Raw genomic sequence first — 16,849 nt, 5'->3', positions numbered from 1 at the left:
TGAATTGGTTGGTCCATTTTTTTAAAAAATCGCAACCAACAGTTTCACAGCTGACAGGTGCTTCGAGCAGAGATTGGGTTTCTAAACCTCGAATAAGTTCATAGCTTTCAGCGGGCTTTTAAAGTAAATTGGAACCCGCTGGAAAACCACAAACTTGTCTGAGGTTTGAAAGCACTATCTCTTCCCGAAGCACCTGTCAGCTGTGAAACTTATGGCTACGAAATTCTTTTGAAGTCGGACTGTTGTGGAAGCAGCCGCCATTGGGAAATTCTCATCCCTGAAATTACCAGTTAGTGGCCTAAAAATTTTTACTGTGGAGATGTTGCTGAGCGCTGTGTTGTTGGAATGTAGAAGGAGGAGCCTAGATGCAGCCACAGCTGGAGGAGCAAAGGGCGTGGGCTAAGACTGGAGCACATTGCAGTTATTCACCATCTGTTGCTCCATTTGAGTTCTTAGTGTGTAGAAATATTAGGAATACAAATCTGACAGAGCCAACCTGGATTAATATAAACCATCGGGGAAACTGCTGCATCCATTGTCTATTATTAGACTTACACACTGTTCATAAAACAGCATTGCCAAAATTCCATTATATTTACAAGGGCACATCAATTTATAATGTCTACCCGTCAATGGAATCTCCAAAGACTCCTAAGCTGCTTTTAACTAACTGGAGAGCCCCCAAACATAAACATCTGCTGGTTTTGAGCTGTTGATAGCACTGTACAGTATAAAATACCCAGTCTCAACAGGACTAGTGGCAGAGGTGGTACCTTGCTGTGCTCAAATTGGTGACATTTCCTACTTTACGACACTGTTTAAATTTCACAAGAACTTAATTAGCATAAAGCACTTGCGATGTCCCGAGGTCGTGAAAGGCGCAACAGAAATTCATGTCCTTCTTTCTTTATATAACGGCACACAGTGGATCTATTTTTATAAGAGACTTTCAGACCCAAACTGTCCCATCATCCATCTTGGAGGAAGACAACAATGCATGGAAGTGAACATTACCCCAGAAGACACCATAAAAGGGAGATAAATTTCTTTATATATGGAACACTCACCTTCTTTAAGGCGAATTAACACAGATGGATCATGGGCATCATCAGAGAAGTAGGCAAATCCTTTGGTATCCCAGAATAAGTCATCCTGTTTCTGCTGGAGCTTCACAGCCCACTCTAGCCACTGCTCATCAAAGGAAGCTTCGTACAGGTCTATCAGGCCTCGAATAACGAAGGCATAGTCATCCAGAAACCCAGCAATAGGTGTGGCTCTGAAAACATGTCAGAGAAAGCACAAATTAGGTTGGGTTCTTTTGGTGCGGCATCTTATTATCTGTGTTTCCAGTGGCTGATTTTCTTCACTGGATAGATCAAGTGAGATATTGGCTTGCTTCTAGAGCTCTGCCAATTCTACTCTGTGCACAGCTCTTCGACAGCATCCCTCCCAAATCCACAACCTCTACCACCCAGAATGACAAGGGCGCCAGGCGCATGGGAACACCATCAGCTTTTCCTCCAAGTCACAATACATCCTGACTTAAGACAAAAATCACCATTCCTTCATTGCCACTGGGTTAAAATCCTGGAACTGCCTACCTAATAGCAATGTGGGAGAACCCTCACCACAAAGACTGCAGTGGTTCAAGAAGACAGCTCACCGTCCCTTCTCAAGGGCAACTAGGATAGACAATAAATGCCAGCCTTGTTGTGACATCCACCTCATAAGAATTTTTAATTTTGAACTGTTACAGCCTTTCTCTTTATCCTTTCCTTCCTACAAGATTTTATGCATCATCCTGCCATGTAACAGAAATTGCAAACTTGTTTGGTGGGGGATTGTGAAAGAAGAAATTATATCGCTATCAAAGCATTGGCAACCTGTTGGAGCCCAAGTGCTGCACGATTGCCCAGGTTAATTAACATTGGGAAAAGTAAAAGTGATTAAAGTACATTAAATTTAAAACTTTCCATAAGAAAACTGGAAGAAAAACCAAAGTTAGTAAGCTCAGCTGCCCAAAAGTCAAAATCGACCCCAATGACTCGAGAAGTGACAGAAAGATACAGATCTGTGTCATTCCACCGAATGAACAATTCCATGCAGCATCACACAAAGAACCATCAGGACCTCAGGCAACTGTTCATTAAACAAACATGGAAAACACTGTCAAACTATAGCAGATAAGTCAGCATCTAGCTATGGCTTCTGATGAAGAGTCATAATCAAAACCTTAAACTCTTTTCTATTTTTCTTTCAGATTTGGGTTGGCCAACTGTGCAAGTCTGCATTATGTGAGTTTCTTTTTGTTAATTCAGATTTACAGCATTTGCAGTATACCTGTATTAAACAAAAGTTTTTGTGTCTTCAAAACAGTGGTTGGAACTCTCGACTACGTAAATGTCATGACACCGATATTGCTGATGTCAAGTACGGTTCTGTTGACAATTTTCTTTTTGCCGCCAGATGCACTCCTACACCGAATTAAACTCAGCCACAACACTTCAATGCATAATTCTCAAAACACCAATTAAGCCAATTATTAGTGAATAAGCCAGGCTTAAAGAAAGCAAGCTGACATCCTGCATTTTATATGCACAAACCACCTGTGTCATGTGGGAAGTAGAGTTAAATATTTTTTAACACAGTAACATTAGGAACAGGAGTAGGCCGTTCTGCCCCTAGGGCATGTTCCACTATTCAATTAAATATGTACCTCAACTGCATTTTCCCACATTTGCTCCATGTCTGTATGCTTACCTAATAAAGATCTGTTAATCTGTCTTGAAAGCTGCCAACTGTCCCCCAGCATTCACTGTCTTTTAGGGGACAACGTTCCAAATTTCGACTATACTTTGTGTGAAAACATCCCACACGGTCATTGTTACAGTCAAGTGAGGAGGGGTCAAAGGGCTTCCATCTTTTCCCTCTCCTTGTTGGACCACAACAGGTTTAATTCTTTCTTAAAGTGAATGTACTGGTGAATTCAGTTGGTGTTTGATTACTTACTTGCTATGATCATAACAAGAACCAATCAGACAGGTTTTCCTTGTGTTAACAAAGAAAGAGTTTCACTTTATTGTCCCTAAACCGAACTAATAAAAAAAATAAACAATGCCCCAACTTTCACTCACACACATACTCTGAAGGTTTACGCACACACACACACACAGAGGTTAGAGAGTGGGGAACTGCAGATTGGTTGAGTTAGAGTCCATAGAAAAAAGGGGTATACAGTCTGTGGAGTTTGGTGATTCAGCTGGCTTCTAGCTGAATTCAGTGGTCCTGAGGCTTTTAGTTTGGAGGTAGATGACTGGTTCAGTTGGTCTCTTGCAGACAGTGATGTGAATGATTTCCTCTAACGGGGTTACTGATTGTAGCTGGAGAGTAGCTAGGGGTGGTCAGTCAACAGGCAGGATTTGCAAGCTTTCAAGCTGGAACAAACAGAGACAGAGACAGAGAGACAGAGAATAAGAGACACCCCCCACGTGTCAGAGTCCAGGTGCTTCTCTGTTGCAGGGAAAACACAAGCTTAAAACCAGAGATGGGAGGGGCTTATCACAAACAGTCACTCTGATTCAAACATAGCAGTTAACAGCATTTCTTCTTCTTGCTGAAAGAAAGAAAACAAACAGTTCCCTTAAACTTCCTGGCTCTTGGTTCTTGCTGAGGAATTAGCAGACATTTTGTCTCCCTCCTCACAGTCCTTGCATGTAGGATACAATATTGGAAATTAGGTGACCATCCTAAGTTGCTAACAAAGTCATCTTTTTTTAAATATCTTTTTTAAAAAATATAACAATTCAGATCTCTAGTCAGTGGATTAAAGAAAATTCTCATTCAACAAAGCACACCGCGTAACATTAGATTATTACTGTCCCAAATACTTGAAGCAATGTATCAATTTGTCATGTATGCAGCTACAAGAAGCCATCAATCTTCACCATAATGTTATCTCAGAAGGAAAATGGCAAATGGAATTCAATCCAGAGAAGTGTGAGGTATTACATTCGGGGGGGGCAAAAAAGCGAGGGAATAAACAATAAACGGGTGGATATTGAGAGAAGTAGAAGTGGTGAGAGATCTTGGAGCGCACGTCCACAGGTTCCTGAAAGTGGCAGGACAGGTGGATAGAGTAAAGAAGGTATATGGATTGCTTTCCTTTATTGGCTGCGGTATAGAGTACAAAAGCAGGGATGTGATGCTGGAACTGTATAAAATGCTAGTCAGGCCACAGCTGGAGTTTTGCGTACAGTTCAGGTCACCACATTGCAGAAAGGACATAATTGGTCTGGAGAAAGTACAGAGGAGATTTACAAGAATGTTGCCAGGGCTTGAAGGTTGCAGCTATAAAGAAATATTGGATAGGCTAGGGTTGTTTTCCCTGGAAATGAGGAGGCTGAGGGGTGACTTGATTGAGGTGTACAAAATTATGAGGGGCCTAGATAGAGTGGACAGGAAGGACCTATTTCTCCTGACGGAGCAGTCAGTTACCAGATTTAAGGTGATTGGTAGAAGGATTAGAGGAGACATGAGGAGAAACTTTTTCACCCAGAGTGTGGTGGGTGTCTGGAATTCACTGCCAGAAATGGTGATGGAGGCAGAAACCCTCAATTCTTTTAAAAGGTACCTGGACATGTACCTGAAGTGCTGTAGCCTGCAGGGCTATGGACCAGGTGCTGGAAGGTGGGATTAGTTTGGGTGGCTAGTTTTTTCAGCCGGCGCAGACACAATAGGCTGAATGGCCTCCTTCTATGCTGTACTTTTTCTATGGTTCTATGAATTTTAGGATTTGAAAACAGTACCATCACTACATGATAGAAGGGGGAAATCTATTGATTCCACACTTGAAGGGATCGCAAGTCAATGAATCGGTGCTACTGTGCTACAGGCCTACCCTCAATTATGAAGACAACTTGCATAAACTTTAGTTGTCATCCTTTGAGCTTCAAAATTTGAGGTGTGATCTGATTGGGGTGTTGAAAACATTGAAGGAATTTGATAGGGTAGATGCAGAGGAACTATTTTCTCTGGTGGAACAATCAAGAACAGGGAAAAACAGAAAATGCTGGAAATACCCAGCAAGTCTGGCAGAGCCTGTGGAGAGAGAAACAAGATTTCAGGTCTGTGACTTTTGATCAAAATTGGGAAAAGTTAGAAATGTAATAGGCTTTAAGAAAGTGAAAGTGGGGCCTTTCACATCCCAAAGTGCTTTCTAGCCAATGAAGTACTACTGAAATGCAGTCACTGCTGTAATGTAGGAAACGCGGCAACCAATTTGTGCACAGCAAGCCCCCACAAGCGGCAACGAGATGATGACCAAATAATCTATTTTACTGATGTTGGTTGAGGAATAAATATTGATCAGGACACTGGGGAGAACCTCACGGCTCTTCTTCGAAATAGTGCCATGGGATATTTTACGTCTGCCTCAAAGAGCAGACGGGGCCTCAATTTAAAATCTCATCCAAAAGACAGCAAGACTAACAGCGCAGTTGAAAATTCTTCCCCTACTTTTCTTTGCAAAATCTGATTATTTTTATGGCTCCTTTTCATAAAATATTATTTTTCATAACTTGCCTATCCAATGCCTTTTCAATTACCATTATAAAGTCTATAAAGAAGAGGTGCCTGTAATGTTTGGCATTTTGTTTCTGGAATGTTCCTGCATTCGCGGTGCATTATTACCCCTCACTCTGAGCCTTTAGAGGATCCCTTTCCATGTCAGGCCAATCACAGAACCAAGTGGATAAACAAAATTTCCATTCCTTTTGTATTTTGCACTATCCTTTTCAGTAAATAATATCAAATTGCTTTGATGGCTCATTTGGTTAAATCAGTGCCTGGTGCAGGAATGACCTGGCGGGCCCATGTGGAATTAACTGCCATCAGCTGGGCAGAAGTCAGCCTTTGATAGGTAGCACTCTCATCTCTAAGTCAGAAGGTTGTGGGATCAACTCTCAGTCCAAGGATTTGAGCTCATAAACCAGGTCCAAAAGCAAAGAGCAAATCTACAGCTTACATATAACACCTTATCACATCCTCACGATGCCTCAAAGCATCTTACAACTAATGGATTATTTCTAAAGTGCATTACTGTTGTTATTTAAGTAAATGCAACAGTCAAATGTGACAATCAATCTAATAACCTGTTCAGGGAGGAATGTTGGCCAAGAAACTGGGAGGATTCCCCTGCCCTTCTGTGCAATAGTGTCATGTGATCTTTTACGTCCATGTAAGCAGGGAGATGGAGCCCTAGGTTCAACATCACATCCGAAAGACGGCCCCACTGATGATGTAGCACACTCTCAATACTGCACTGCAGTGTCAGCCTAGATTATAGTATTAGTGCTCACTGCAGCATCACAGTGCATGAAGGGAATAACAAAGCCAACGAGTCATCCCAGAGAGGCAGGAGTTTCCCTGATCCTGCTCGCAGACTAAGAGTTAAGGCTTGATAAATTATTCCAACTGCCCAGATAGCTGTAATTCTTGAGGCTTTTTCAACGAAAAATATTCATCAAAGCAAAAAGATTATTTGCAAAACCTACCAGAAGTACATGCTGAAAAATGATTTGCTTGGAAGCTGCAAGTCAGCAACTAATTGCTGCCGCAAATTAAATGTTCCAGTGTATGTATAAGGTGAGAAAAACTGAGATGAAAAGGAATGTTTCAAAGCAAATGCATTCCAGGTCATGTTACTGGGAGCTCCATACTGCAAATGGAAAGTCAGCCCAGAGTGAGATGAATAAATATTCTGCAGACAGTTAAAGCTTTGCAACAACAGTAGAAGTAAATAGCCTCCAAGTATTTCCAAGGAAGCAAATATCCAGGAACCCATGTAATGTATCAGATCTGTAAGAAAGGCTCCCTTATGCTTATGGTTTAGCTTAAAATTAAAAATTAAAAAAACCAGGTAGGTTGCAGGTTCATTGCCAGCCTGTGCTGAGTTAGGTATTTCATCCAGGGCAGCAGTAGGGGCAGAACAAAGAGCAGATATCCAAAAGTGTAGAGAGAAATACAAGTTTCACTGAAACTCCACCTGTATGGAACATTGCACAGAGGCAGGGCTGAAGCATAAAGGAGACACCACTGATGACTTTGGTGACACAAAGACCTGCCTTTCAGATATGTTTTCACCCCACACCACTGAAGGCAAAGAAACAACCGCCTTGCCAGCAGTGTTCTTGCCTTCACCCCAGCAAGCTGAGAGTTCAGTCCACCATTACAGCCTGAAATCTAAGGTTGCAAACTCAAATTTAGTGAGAAAGGGAACAGGCTAATATACAGCACTCATGCTGCACTGAAATTGTCTGCTGTGTTTGCTTACAAAACAACAGTGGCCTGACAAGGATGATCCTGCACCAGATTCTTTTTTAGATTTAGATATACAGCATTGAAACAGGCCCTTCGGCCCACCGAGTCTGTGCCGACCATTAACCACCCATTTATACTAATCCTACACTAATCCCATATTCCTACCACATCCTCACCTGTCCCTATATTCCCCTACCACTTACCTATACTAGGGGCAATTTATAACGGCCAATTTACCTATCAACCTGCAAGTCTTTTGGCTGTGGGAGGAAACTGGAGCACCCGGAGAAAACCCACGCAGACACTGGGAGAACTTGCAAACTCCACACAGGCAGTACTCAGAATTGAACCCGGGTCGCTGGAGCTGTGAGGCTGCGGTGCTAACCACTGCGCCGGTTGAACTGATGCTGGGGTGATCCAGCATATTAGGGTGATACCATATATGGATGACTCCACACAAGTTGCCTCAGTTTTACTATTGGGGTTCTGAATTCCAGTCCACAACGGCAGTGAGATAGACTCAACAAGAGAAGTCTTAACACCTGGAGCTATTTTGCATTACCAATGTACAATTGAATCCAGTTTGTTTCCTGTTTAATTGAGAAGGAGCATTTGCTACTGACTCAAAGAGTCGCTGAAAATGGAAGTATCCCAATTGTAAAATAACAGAAACAACACAGTCATTCCAGAAACTAAAGCAATTCAATCTAAAATCAACCGTCACCTTTAAGGGAGACCACACATGCTAACTTCTGAATTACTCGTCCACTTCTAAAATCACCTGGGCTGACATGCCTCCAGGGATTACAAAAGGACCAAAAAGCACTTTAAAGGAACGTGTTGGATAGGAAGTGTCGGTAAACAACAATATTGCAGGACACAGATTAAGTATCTGTTTGGCAGGATTTGATGACCTCTCTACACATGCAAACAAGCTCCATCAGATAAACAAGCGAGGGATTCCAACTGAAATTATCTCGACAACAAACCTGCCACAGGAGGAGGAAAATCTCCTGTGCGGGCATTGATCAGAACTAGCAACTTATTATTAAAAACTCTGCAACCATCCCAGCCTGCTCCATCACCTTGGCTCACGCTAGGGTGCAGATGTTCTTCTTCAAAAGTGATCCCACGTATTGCGTTGTGGTCATTTTTGAATAACAAATGACATATTTAATAGCAGTGAGGAGTGCGGGCATTCACACTGTCAGAAAGTCAAGCACCTCGAACTGAAATATGAAGGAAAGATCCTTGATTGTGCCCTGCCACCGTACTGTCACTGCTTGTAAAGTCAACAAGCCTGCTCCCATCAGAGGCCAAGCAGGTTACATGCAGCCCAGCATGACCGATGGACCCTGCACATTACTTGAAAACAAGTCACTATCAGGCCAAAGCAATGTAATTAGCTTTCATTTAGATATCATCACAAAGTTAATACACCAACAAGTAACCAATTTTCTTTTAATTCAATTTGAAAAGGTCAGGCACCAGACAAAGAAACAGAATCATAATTTTTTATGCGTAAATGTGTATGTGCACACGCACACCATAAATACTTCAAATTTAAAGAGACTTCATTAGCAAAATGCTAAATTTCCGACAACAAGAGCCTAACTTTAGCATGTACTGACAGCAATTTGTGAATTAAAATGTCCTTTGGACAAGACACAGGAACATAGGAACAAGATTAGGCCATTCAGCCCCTCAAGCCTCTTTCACCATTCAATTAGATCATGGCTGATCTGTATCTTAACTCCATCTACCTGCCTTGGTTCTGTAACCCTTAATACCCTTGCCGAAAAAAAATTTATAATCTAAATTTTAAAATTTGCAATTGACCCCCAGCCTCAACTGCTTTTTGGGGGAGACAGTTCCAGATTTCCACTAGCCTTTGTGTGAAGAAGTGCTTTCTGCCATCACCCCTGAATGGCTTTGCTCTAATTATAGGGTCATGCAGGAGTTCCTCAGGGTAGTGTCCTAGGCCCAACCATCTTCAACTGCTTCATCAATGACCTTCCTTCAATCATAAGGTCAGAAGTGGGGATGGTCGCTGATGATTGCACAATGTTCAGCACCATTCGTGAGTCCTCAGATACTGAAGCAGTCCGTGTAGAAATGCAGCAAGACCTGGACAGTATCCAGGCTTGGGCTAATAAGTGGCAAGTAACATTGGCGCCACAAAAGTGCCAGGCAATGACCATCTCCAACAAGAGAGAATCTAACCATCTCCCCTTGACATTCAACGGCATTACCATCGCTGAATCCCCCACTATCAACATCCTAGGGGCTACCATTGACCAGAACTGAACTGCAGTAGCCATATAAATACCGTGGCTACAAGAGCAAGCTCACCTCCCGACTCCCCAAAGCCTGACCACCATCTACAAGGCACAAGTCAGGAGTGTGATGGAATACTCTCCACTTGCCTGCATGGGTGCAGCTCCAACAACACTCAAGAAGCTCAATACCATCCAGGACAAAGCAGCCCGCTTGATTGGCACCCCATCTACAAACATTCACTCCCTCCACCACCGACGCACAGTGGCAGCAGTGTGTACCATCTACAAGATGCACTGCAGCAATGCACCAAGGCTCCTTAGACAGCACCTTCCAAACCCGCGACCTCTACCAACTAGAAGGACAAGGGCAGCAAATGCATGGGAACACCACCACCTGCAAGTTCCCCTCCAAGTCACACACCATCCCAACTTGGAACTATATCGCCGTTCCTTCACTGTCACTGGGTCAAAATCCTGGAACTCCCTTCCTAACAGCACTGTGGGTATACCTACCCCAAATGGACTGCAGCAGTTCAAGAAGGCAGCTCACCACCACCTTCTCAAGGACAATTAGGGATGGGCAATAAATGCTGGCCTGGCCAGTGACGCCCACATCCCATGAATGAATTTTTAAAAAGTCCCCTTGTTCTGAACTCTCCCACCAGAAGAAATCGTTTCTCTCAACCCCATCAACTCCTTTAATCATCTTAAACACCTCAATTAGATCACCCCTTTGGGATTTGAATTCATTCTGTAAAGATCCTAAGGCACCATTCAAAGAAGAGTCTTCCCAGTGTCCTGACAAACGTTTCTCATTCAACCTGCACAAATAGATTAATTGGTTGTTCATCTTATTGCTGCGCACAGGATTCTGCTCAAAATAATTGCCATACTTGCCAACATAACTATCACCACATTTTAACATGCATGGTAGTGTAATGATTATGATACTTGTTATGACCAGGTGAGAAAGGGGTCTAGGGTTCCCTCTCAGCCTTCACCTGGTCTTATCATAACAGTTTAGTTTTAAACACACTGTTTTTAGCTCCCCCTTGGTGAATCCTTGTTCACTGCTTCCCAATTATAAGGTGAAGAAACCAGCACAAACAGGTTTTCTTAGGTTTAAAGAAGAAAGGCTGAAATTTATTAAACTTAAACTCTTTCAGTTAACTCCTACACGATACACCCATGCTAGCATGCATACGCGAGTAGATACAAAAAAGAGCAGAAGAAAATAAAGTGGAAAAGTTTGAGGCAATCTCTGATGAGGGTTTTTGTTACGGTCCTTCGTGCTCACTGGAGAGTCCTTGATTGTAGATAGATCTTGCTCTTCATTGGGGCCCAGTATTCTTCTTAAACCTTGTTCACTGCAGGAGACCTTTCCCTCTTAGGGTTCACATGTCTTCAGTGGATTTGGAGTTCTGTGAGAAAGAGAGGGAGAGCCAGATCCGAGAGGTCTTCTTCAGTCCAGGAGCATACAGCAGTCTCTCAGTTCAAACTGTTTGTACAGTTCAGAAAAACCAGGTTGCCAAGCAGGCTAGTCATCTGACCACATCGGTTTGTGGATTCGGCTATCCCAGCAGTCACCCTGAAATTTGAGCTCCCTCAGCTTCAATGTCTGGTGCTCAAAATCCATTGTGGCTTAAATTGGATAAAGGAAGTAACACGTTTGTCTCCACAAGCACTGTTTGTTAATATGCAAATGTCTTTCCAGCCAAGGGCCTGGTGATTTTTTTTTTAAAACAAGTCCTTTCTTCACTTCAGCAACAGTTTTCAAATCAATGTTCATATGACAAAATTAATGTGCCTCATTCTTGGCAGGTTTGGGGCGGGGGGAGGGGGGTGCGGTCTGCATGACATACCAGATTGGTAACCAAAAGACCTGGACTATACAAGTCAGATAAATGCAAGTTCAAATCCCAGCACATCAGTTTGAGAATTTGAACTTTAGTTTTAAAAAGGGAACTAAAAGGAGGCATCAGTCAAAGTGCCCCTACAGCTGTCACATTGTCATGAAAGATTAACTGGAATAGTAATGTCCTTCAGGAATGGAAAGCTGCTATCCTTGCCTAGCCTGGCCTATATATAACTGCAGTGCCACACCAACATGTGGTTGGCTCAAAACTGACCTCCAAAGTGACCTAGCAAGCCCTCAGTTACATCAAACAGAAGGCAGACCATCACTACTTTCTCAGGCCAATAAGGGGATGGGCAGTAAATGCCAGCCGTGCCATCAGCGCCAACATCCCCACAGAATGAATTTTTAAAAAGTAATGCATCATATGTGGAGTCTGAGAATCGTGATAAGGTGCTAAATAATTCAATTTTGCAATCCCTACAGCTGTTGTGTGTGTTTTCTTTTTTGGTTCTGTCAGAAAGAACAAAGTTTAAAATGGTACAGCAGGTGGTAGATTAGATTTAAACTTCATATCAGTAATTTCTACATTATCTCCCTCGATACCTCACATACAGTTTCCCAGCGAGCCCACAGAATACAACGGCAATGAAGCCTCCTGTTGGCATCTGCTTTAGTCCCTTACTTTCGAGCATCCATTGCCAAAAAGACTCAGCTGCAAGAGAAAAGCAAGCTGAGTTGGGGAAAAGCCTCACTGAATGGCTCAGGCCTGTTCCGACCTGCACTCAATCCACAAGAGACGCTCGTGACTGAGGAAACACAAAGCAGGCGTCAGTGACTGACGGAAGCCAGGGGACAAAGAGTTTTCCTTTCGCTGGTTACTTACGCCTGCTCCACTGCACCCTCATCTCCACGGTAGCAGCTGCGCAGGAGCCGCCCGCTGCTGGAGTCGTACATGTGCTCCCTCAAGAAGCCAGCAGCCTGCGCTGCGCGCTGCACATAAGTCTTCTCCCCAAGAACTGCGCCTGCTCGAGCGAAACCGGAGATCATAAGACCTGTGGCAGGGATAATGAAGATCAATGGTTAAACAATTAATTGCTGGATGTAATATTTAGCTAGGAGTGTCCTCTTTAGATTAAGGGGAGGTTTTCATAGAAGTGTTCAAAATTATGATGTGGGGTTTTGATCAATAATCAGAGACAAGGAAAATTATTTTTTACACAGGGAGTTGCTATGATCTGGAATGTCTGAAAGGGCGGTGGAAGCAGATTCAATAGTATCGTTCAAATGGGAATTGGATAAATGCTTGAAAAGAAAAAATGTGTAGGGCTCTAGGGAAAGAGCAAGCGGGTGGTTGGGGGCGGGGGGGGTGGGGGTTGCTAATTGGATAGCTCTTTCAAACAACCTGCACGGGCACAATAGGCTGACAGAATTCCTTCTGTGTTGCATGATTTTATGGTTCAGCCCCATTTGTCCCATATACATCAAACCTATGGTACAAGCTTTCCCCCTTTCACAAACCAGCAGGGTTCTTCTCTGTTCAGAAGTATCAACCAGTGAGATCTTAACATCTCAAACATGACTATAGCAAGAATCCAGGCTCTGTGGTTCCAGGTCATGTTTTATTGTTGCCTATCCTCCATCTTCTGCTGAAACCGTTGACTCTCCCTAGGAAGGGAGACAGAGCTGGTGGCTAGGGAATAGAGTTTGTGGTGGTGTGTGGCGGGGGGTGGGGTTGGTTAAGACAATGGCTTTGGTCTTCCCGCTATTAACTGGAAGAAATTTCAGCTCATCCAATACTGGATGTAGGGAGAAGTGGTGGTGAGGTACAGCTCAGTGTCGTCAGTGTACATGATGTTGTGTTTGCGGATGATGTTGTTGATGGGGATGGGGGTGGGGGTGGGGGTGGAGGGGGCATATAAATGAAAAATTGGGATCTCGAGAGGTAATGGGACAGGTGATCCTCTGGCTGCAATTTGATAGATAACAATGGAAACACTCAGCAAGGGTAGTTCCATCCAGCTGGATAACAAAAGAGTAGCATTAGAGGCAGATGATGTGGTCAACAACGTTAAAAGCTGCAGACAGGTCGAGAAGGATGAGGGAGGGTTTACCACGGTCAGTCAGACAGGACATCATTTGAAACTTTGATAAAGGCCATTTCAGTGCTGTGGCAGGGGCGGAAACCTGATTGGAGAAGTTTAAACATGAGGTTACACGAAAGATAGCCGCGGAATAGGGAGGCCTTAACACATTCAAGGAGAGTATAAATAGGGTTATGGGACATAGTGAGAAAGCAGGTAGGTGGCAATGGTCCATTAAAAATGGGATTAATGGCCTTTTCCTGTTGTTGAGAATTCATATGCCCTGAAATCAGCAAATGCCTCTGGAATCTCCTCAGATAAAGCACACACTGCTCTTGTTCATAGACCGGTATCCACTCTTACACTAACTTCTCAAATAACATGTGCTAACTTTGATAATTAATCTTAAAAGATTAACTATCAAACATATGCTCCACTTACTGCAATGTTGCTCTTTCAGGTTTACAGTGTAAAGGTTGCGAATGTTGAGATGAAACCTTTAAATAAAGTCTGCTGTGCTCAACGTTACCAATGATTAAAAATTGAACTGCTTCCAACCCCCGATGGTTCAATCGGTATATGGCCTGTCTTGAAAGAAAGACAGACTTGCATTTATAAAGTGCCTTTTATGATTACAGGATGTCCCATAGTGCTTTTATAATGTAGGAAATGAGGCAGCCAATTTGCACACAGCAAGCTTCCACGAACAGCAATGTGATAATGACCAAATAATTTGTTCTTTACTGTTGGTTGAGAGATAAAGATTGGCCAGGACACTGGGAATAACTTCCCTGCTCTTCTTCAAAATGGTATAATAGAGCCTTTGGCATCCAGCTGAGAGGGCACACAGAGCCTCAGTTTCACGTCTCATCTGAAAGATGGCACCACTGACAGTGCAGCACTCACTCAGTACTGCACTGCACCGCCAGCCTGGATTATGTGCTCAAGTCTCTGGAGTGGCACTTGATCCCATGACTTCTGACTCAGAAATGAGTGTGCTACCGACTGTGCCACAACAACAGGGAACATACTGAGCAATCATATGTTAGCTGATCAGCTTCAGTGCCCTTAAGCTGGTCTAAGGGGAAAAAATGCTGGTTCCTGCTCCAAATCACTCAGACAAAATCAGGTTCAGAAGTGATGCCCTCATGGTCAACTAACATGTCAACACTCAGGCTGGGGTTCTTCACTTCTGTTCCTCGTCTGCCATTATAAAGTGACAATAGTGGAGCTAACAAGAACAGAAGTGGAACAGCCCAGGCTCTCAAGATCAGCCACATACGGGTGTGGGTCAACTACCCCAGCAAAGGGTCAGCAGCATCAGGCCTGGAGGGATGAAATATTATGGGAAAGAAATTCTTCCTGTGAAGAAAAATCTGCAATATTATATAAATAACATCAATTTACCATTCAACAAACATTTAATTTGAAGGATAGACTTGCAGCATTAAAGCCCATCAAGAAGTTACAGCAAAACTTCAGGCCTACCTTGATAATGATCTTCAGAGGCTAGGGTTTGTTTCAGAATTTAATTTAATCTTCAACATATTTCAAACAATTAATCTGAGCCAGGAGTGCCCTAGTTACAGCCCCTGGACCGTATGCAGCCCATGATTCCTGACAATTTGGTCTTAGTATTTCTCACGCTCTGGTTTGCCTTGCTTGTGTTCTGTGGGACTGGGGGATTTCTTTGCGCTGCTGCCTCGTTGGTAGATAAATCCTAAACCAGAACACCAAGGGCTGCTGGGGTATTAGTTTAAGATAAATGAATATTATCGAGAACACATATGTGGTTCTCAAGACTCCACAGTACACATCTAAACACAGGCAGAAGGCAAGTGCACCCCAATCTGATTACATTCAACCACATACACACATCTTTACAGACACTTTTTTTTTCTCAAAACAGAGCTCTAGCTGTCCAGAGCGACAATTCTTTGGAGTTATCTTTAAGGAACCTGTAAACAATTCAAGATTATCTACACTCACTACTCAAAACTGTAGAAAGCTGTATCCCCTAGTGTCTGCCCACATGCGTCACAGCAGCTTGGCAACTTCCAGAAAGTCCAAGACAAGCGTGATGTGCCTGAACAAATTTGGCAATACTGAGGTAATCAGGACCTTTGTCAACAGTTTATTGCCCCATGGTGCATGATTGAAATCCATGCTCATCATTCCATTTCCCATTCAAGGTTATTCTTTCCCAGGAACTTCCTCCAACAAACTGCAATATTTTAAATGCCAGATTTAGTGTCATCCAACCACTGCTTCTTAATTAATCTCACTTTCTCTCCTACCCTCTCCAACTGTGGTGAAGTCCTGCCCTTGGATAGTGGTTTTCACTTGGGTTACCTTAATGAATTAAACTCTGCTCATTCTCCCCACTGAGAATTCAAGCAGTCTCACTCCAAGTCTACATGGGACATCCGAGAACATTTTACAGTGCAGAGAAGGAAATACGGATACTGAGCAGGAGGCAGATGAATTTAGGGAACAGGCGTCAAAGACACGGGGGGAAAGTTATAGTGAATCAGTTTGAAAGTAGGAAGAGAAGAGGTAAGGCTAAGGGATTTGGGGAGGGAGGGAGGTGAGGCAAAGGGATTTAGGGAAAGAGGAGCTGAGGCAAATGATTTAGACCCAGACAAGATGAGGTAGAAGGATGCAGGATGAGAGGATGGAGGGAGGGGGGAGCTCCAGAGGGCTGAGGCATGACAGCTGACAGTGTGGCCACGAGTGGTGCAGTGAAGAGGATTGAAGGAGGAGGAGCAGCTCAGCGTCAGAGCAGGGAAAGTTGTGAGCAGGGACATAGGCCGAAGAAAACTGCTACAATACAATGGGTACAGGGCCATAGAGGTATTTGTATGTAAAGAAAAGGATTGTGAGGCACATAGCTTTACAGAACCAGCGTGATAAGGAGTGGGGGGGGGGGGGGGATGCGCTTTGAGCTGTTAAGAGTTTGGGTTGTGCCAGATGCAAATGCAAAGCAACAAAAAACCTGCCCATAGTTCAGCAGCAAATTGGGAAATGTTTTTTTTTAAAGAGATACAGCACTGAAACAGGCCCTTCGGCCCACCGAGTCTGTGCCGACCATCAACCACCCATTTATACTAATCCTACACTAATCCCATATTCCTACTACATCCCCACCTGTCCTTCTATTTCCCTATCACTTACCTATACTAGGGGCAATTTATAATGGCCAATTAACCTATCAACCTGCAAGTCTTTTTGGCATGTGGGAGGAAACCGGAGCACCCGGAGGAAACCCACGCAGACACAGGGAGAACTTGCAAACTCCACACAGGCAGTACCCG

General features: G+C 43.4%; 1 protein-coding gene across 2 annotated transcripts in view; it reads right to left on the bottom strand.

Annotated features, from left to right (window-relative positions):
• The window catches only part of spata20 (spermatogenesis associated 20), a 452,991-nt gene that overhangs the window by 302,223 nt on the left and 133,919 nt on the right, over positions 1-16,849 (bottom strand). For both annotated transcript variants that reach the window (XM_068057905.1, XM_068057906.1), the window contains exons 12-13: positions 12,338-12,506; positions 1,068-1,276 (exon numbers count right to left, since the gene is read on the bottom strand). In XM_068057905.1, the coding sequence (XP_067914006.1) occupies positions 1,068-1,276; positions 12,338-12,506 (378 nt within the window). The remainder of the gene's footprint in view (positions 1-1,067; positions 1,277-12,337; positions 12,507-16,849) is intronic.

Source organism: Heterodontus francisci, chromosome 26, assembly GCF_036365525.1.
Source record: "Heterodontus francisci isolate sHetFra1 chromosome 26, sHetFra1.hap1, whole genome shotgun sequence".
NCBI classification, from domain to species: domain Eukaryota; kingdom Metazoa; phylum Chordata; class Chondrichthyes; order Heterodontiformes; family Heterodontidae; genus Heterodontus; species Heterodontus francisci.
The sequence above is the reverse complement of the archived record's forward strand: the minus strand, read 5'-3'. Positions and strand labels throughout refer to the sequence as shown.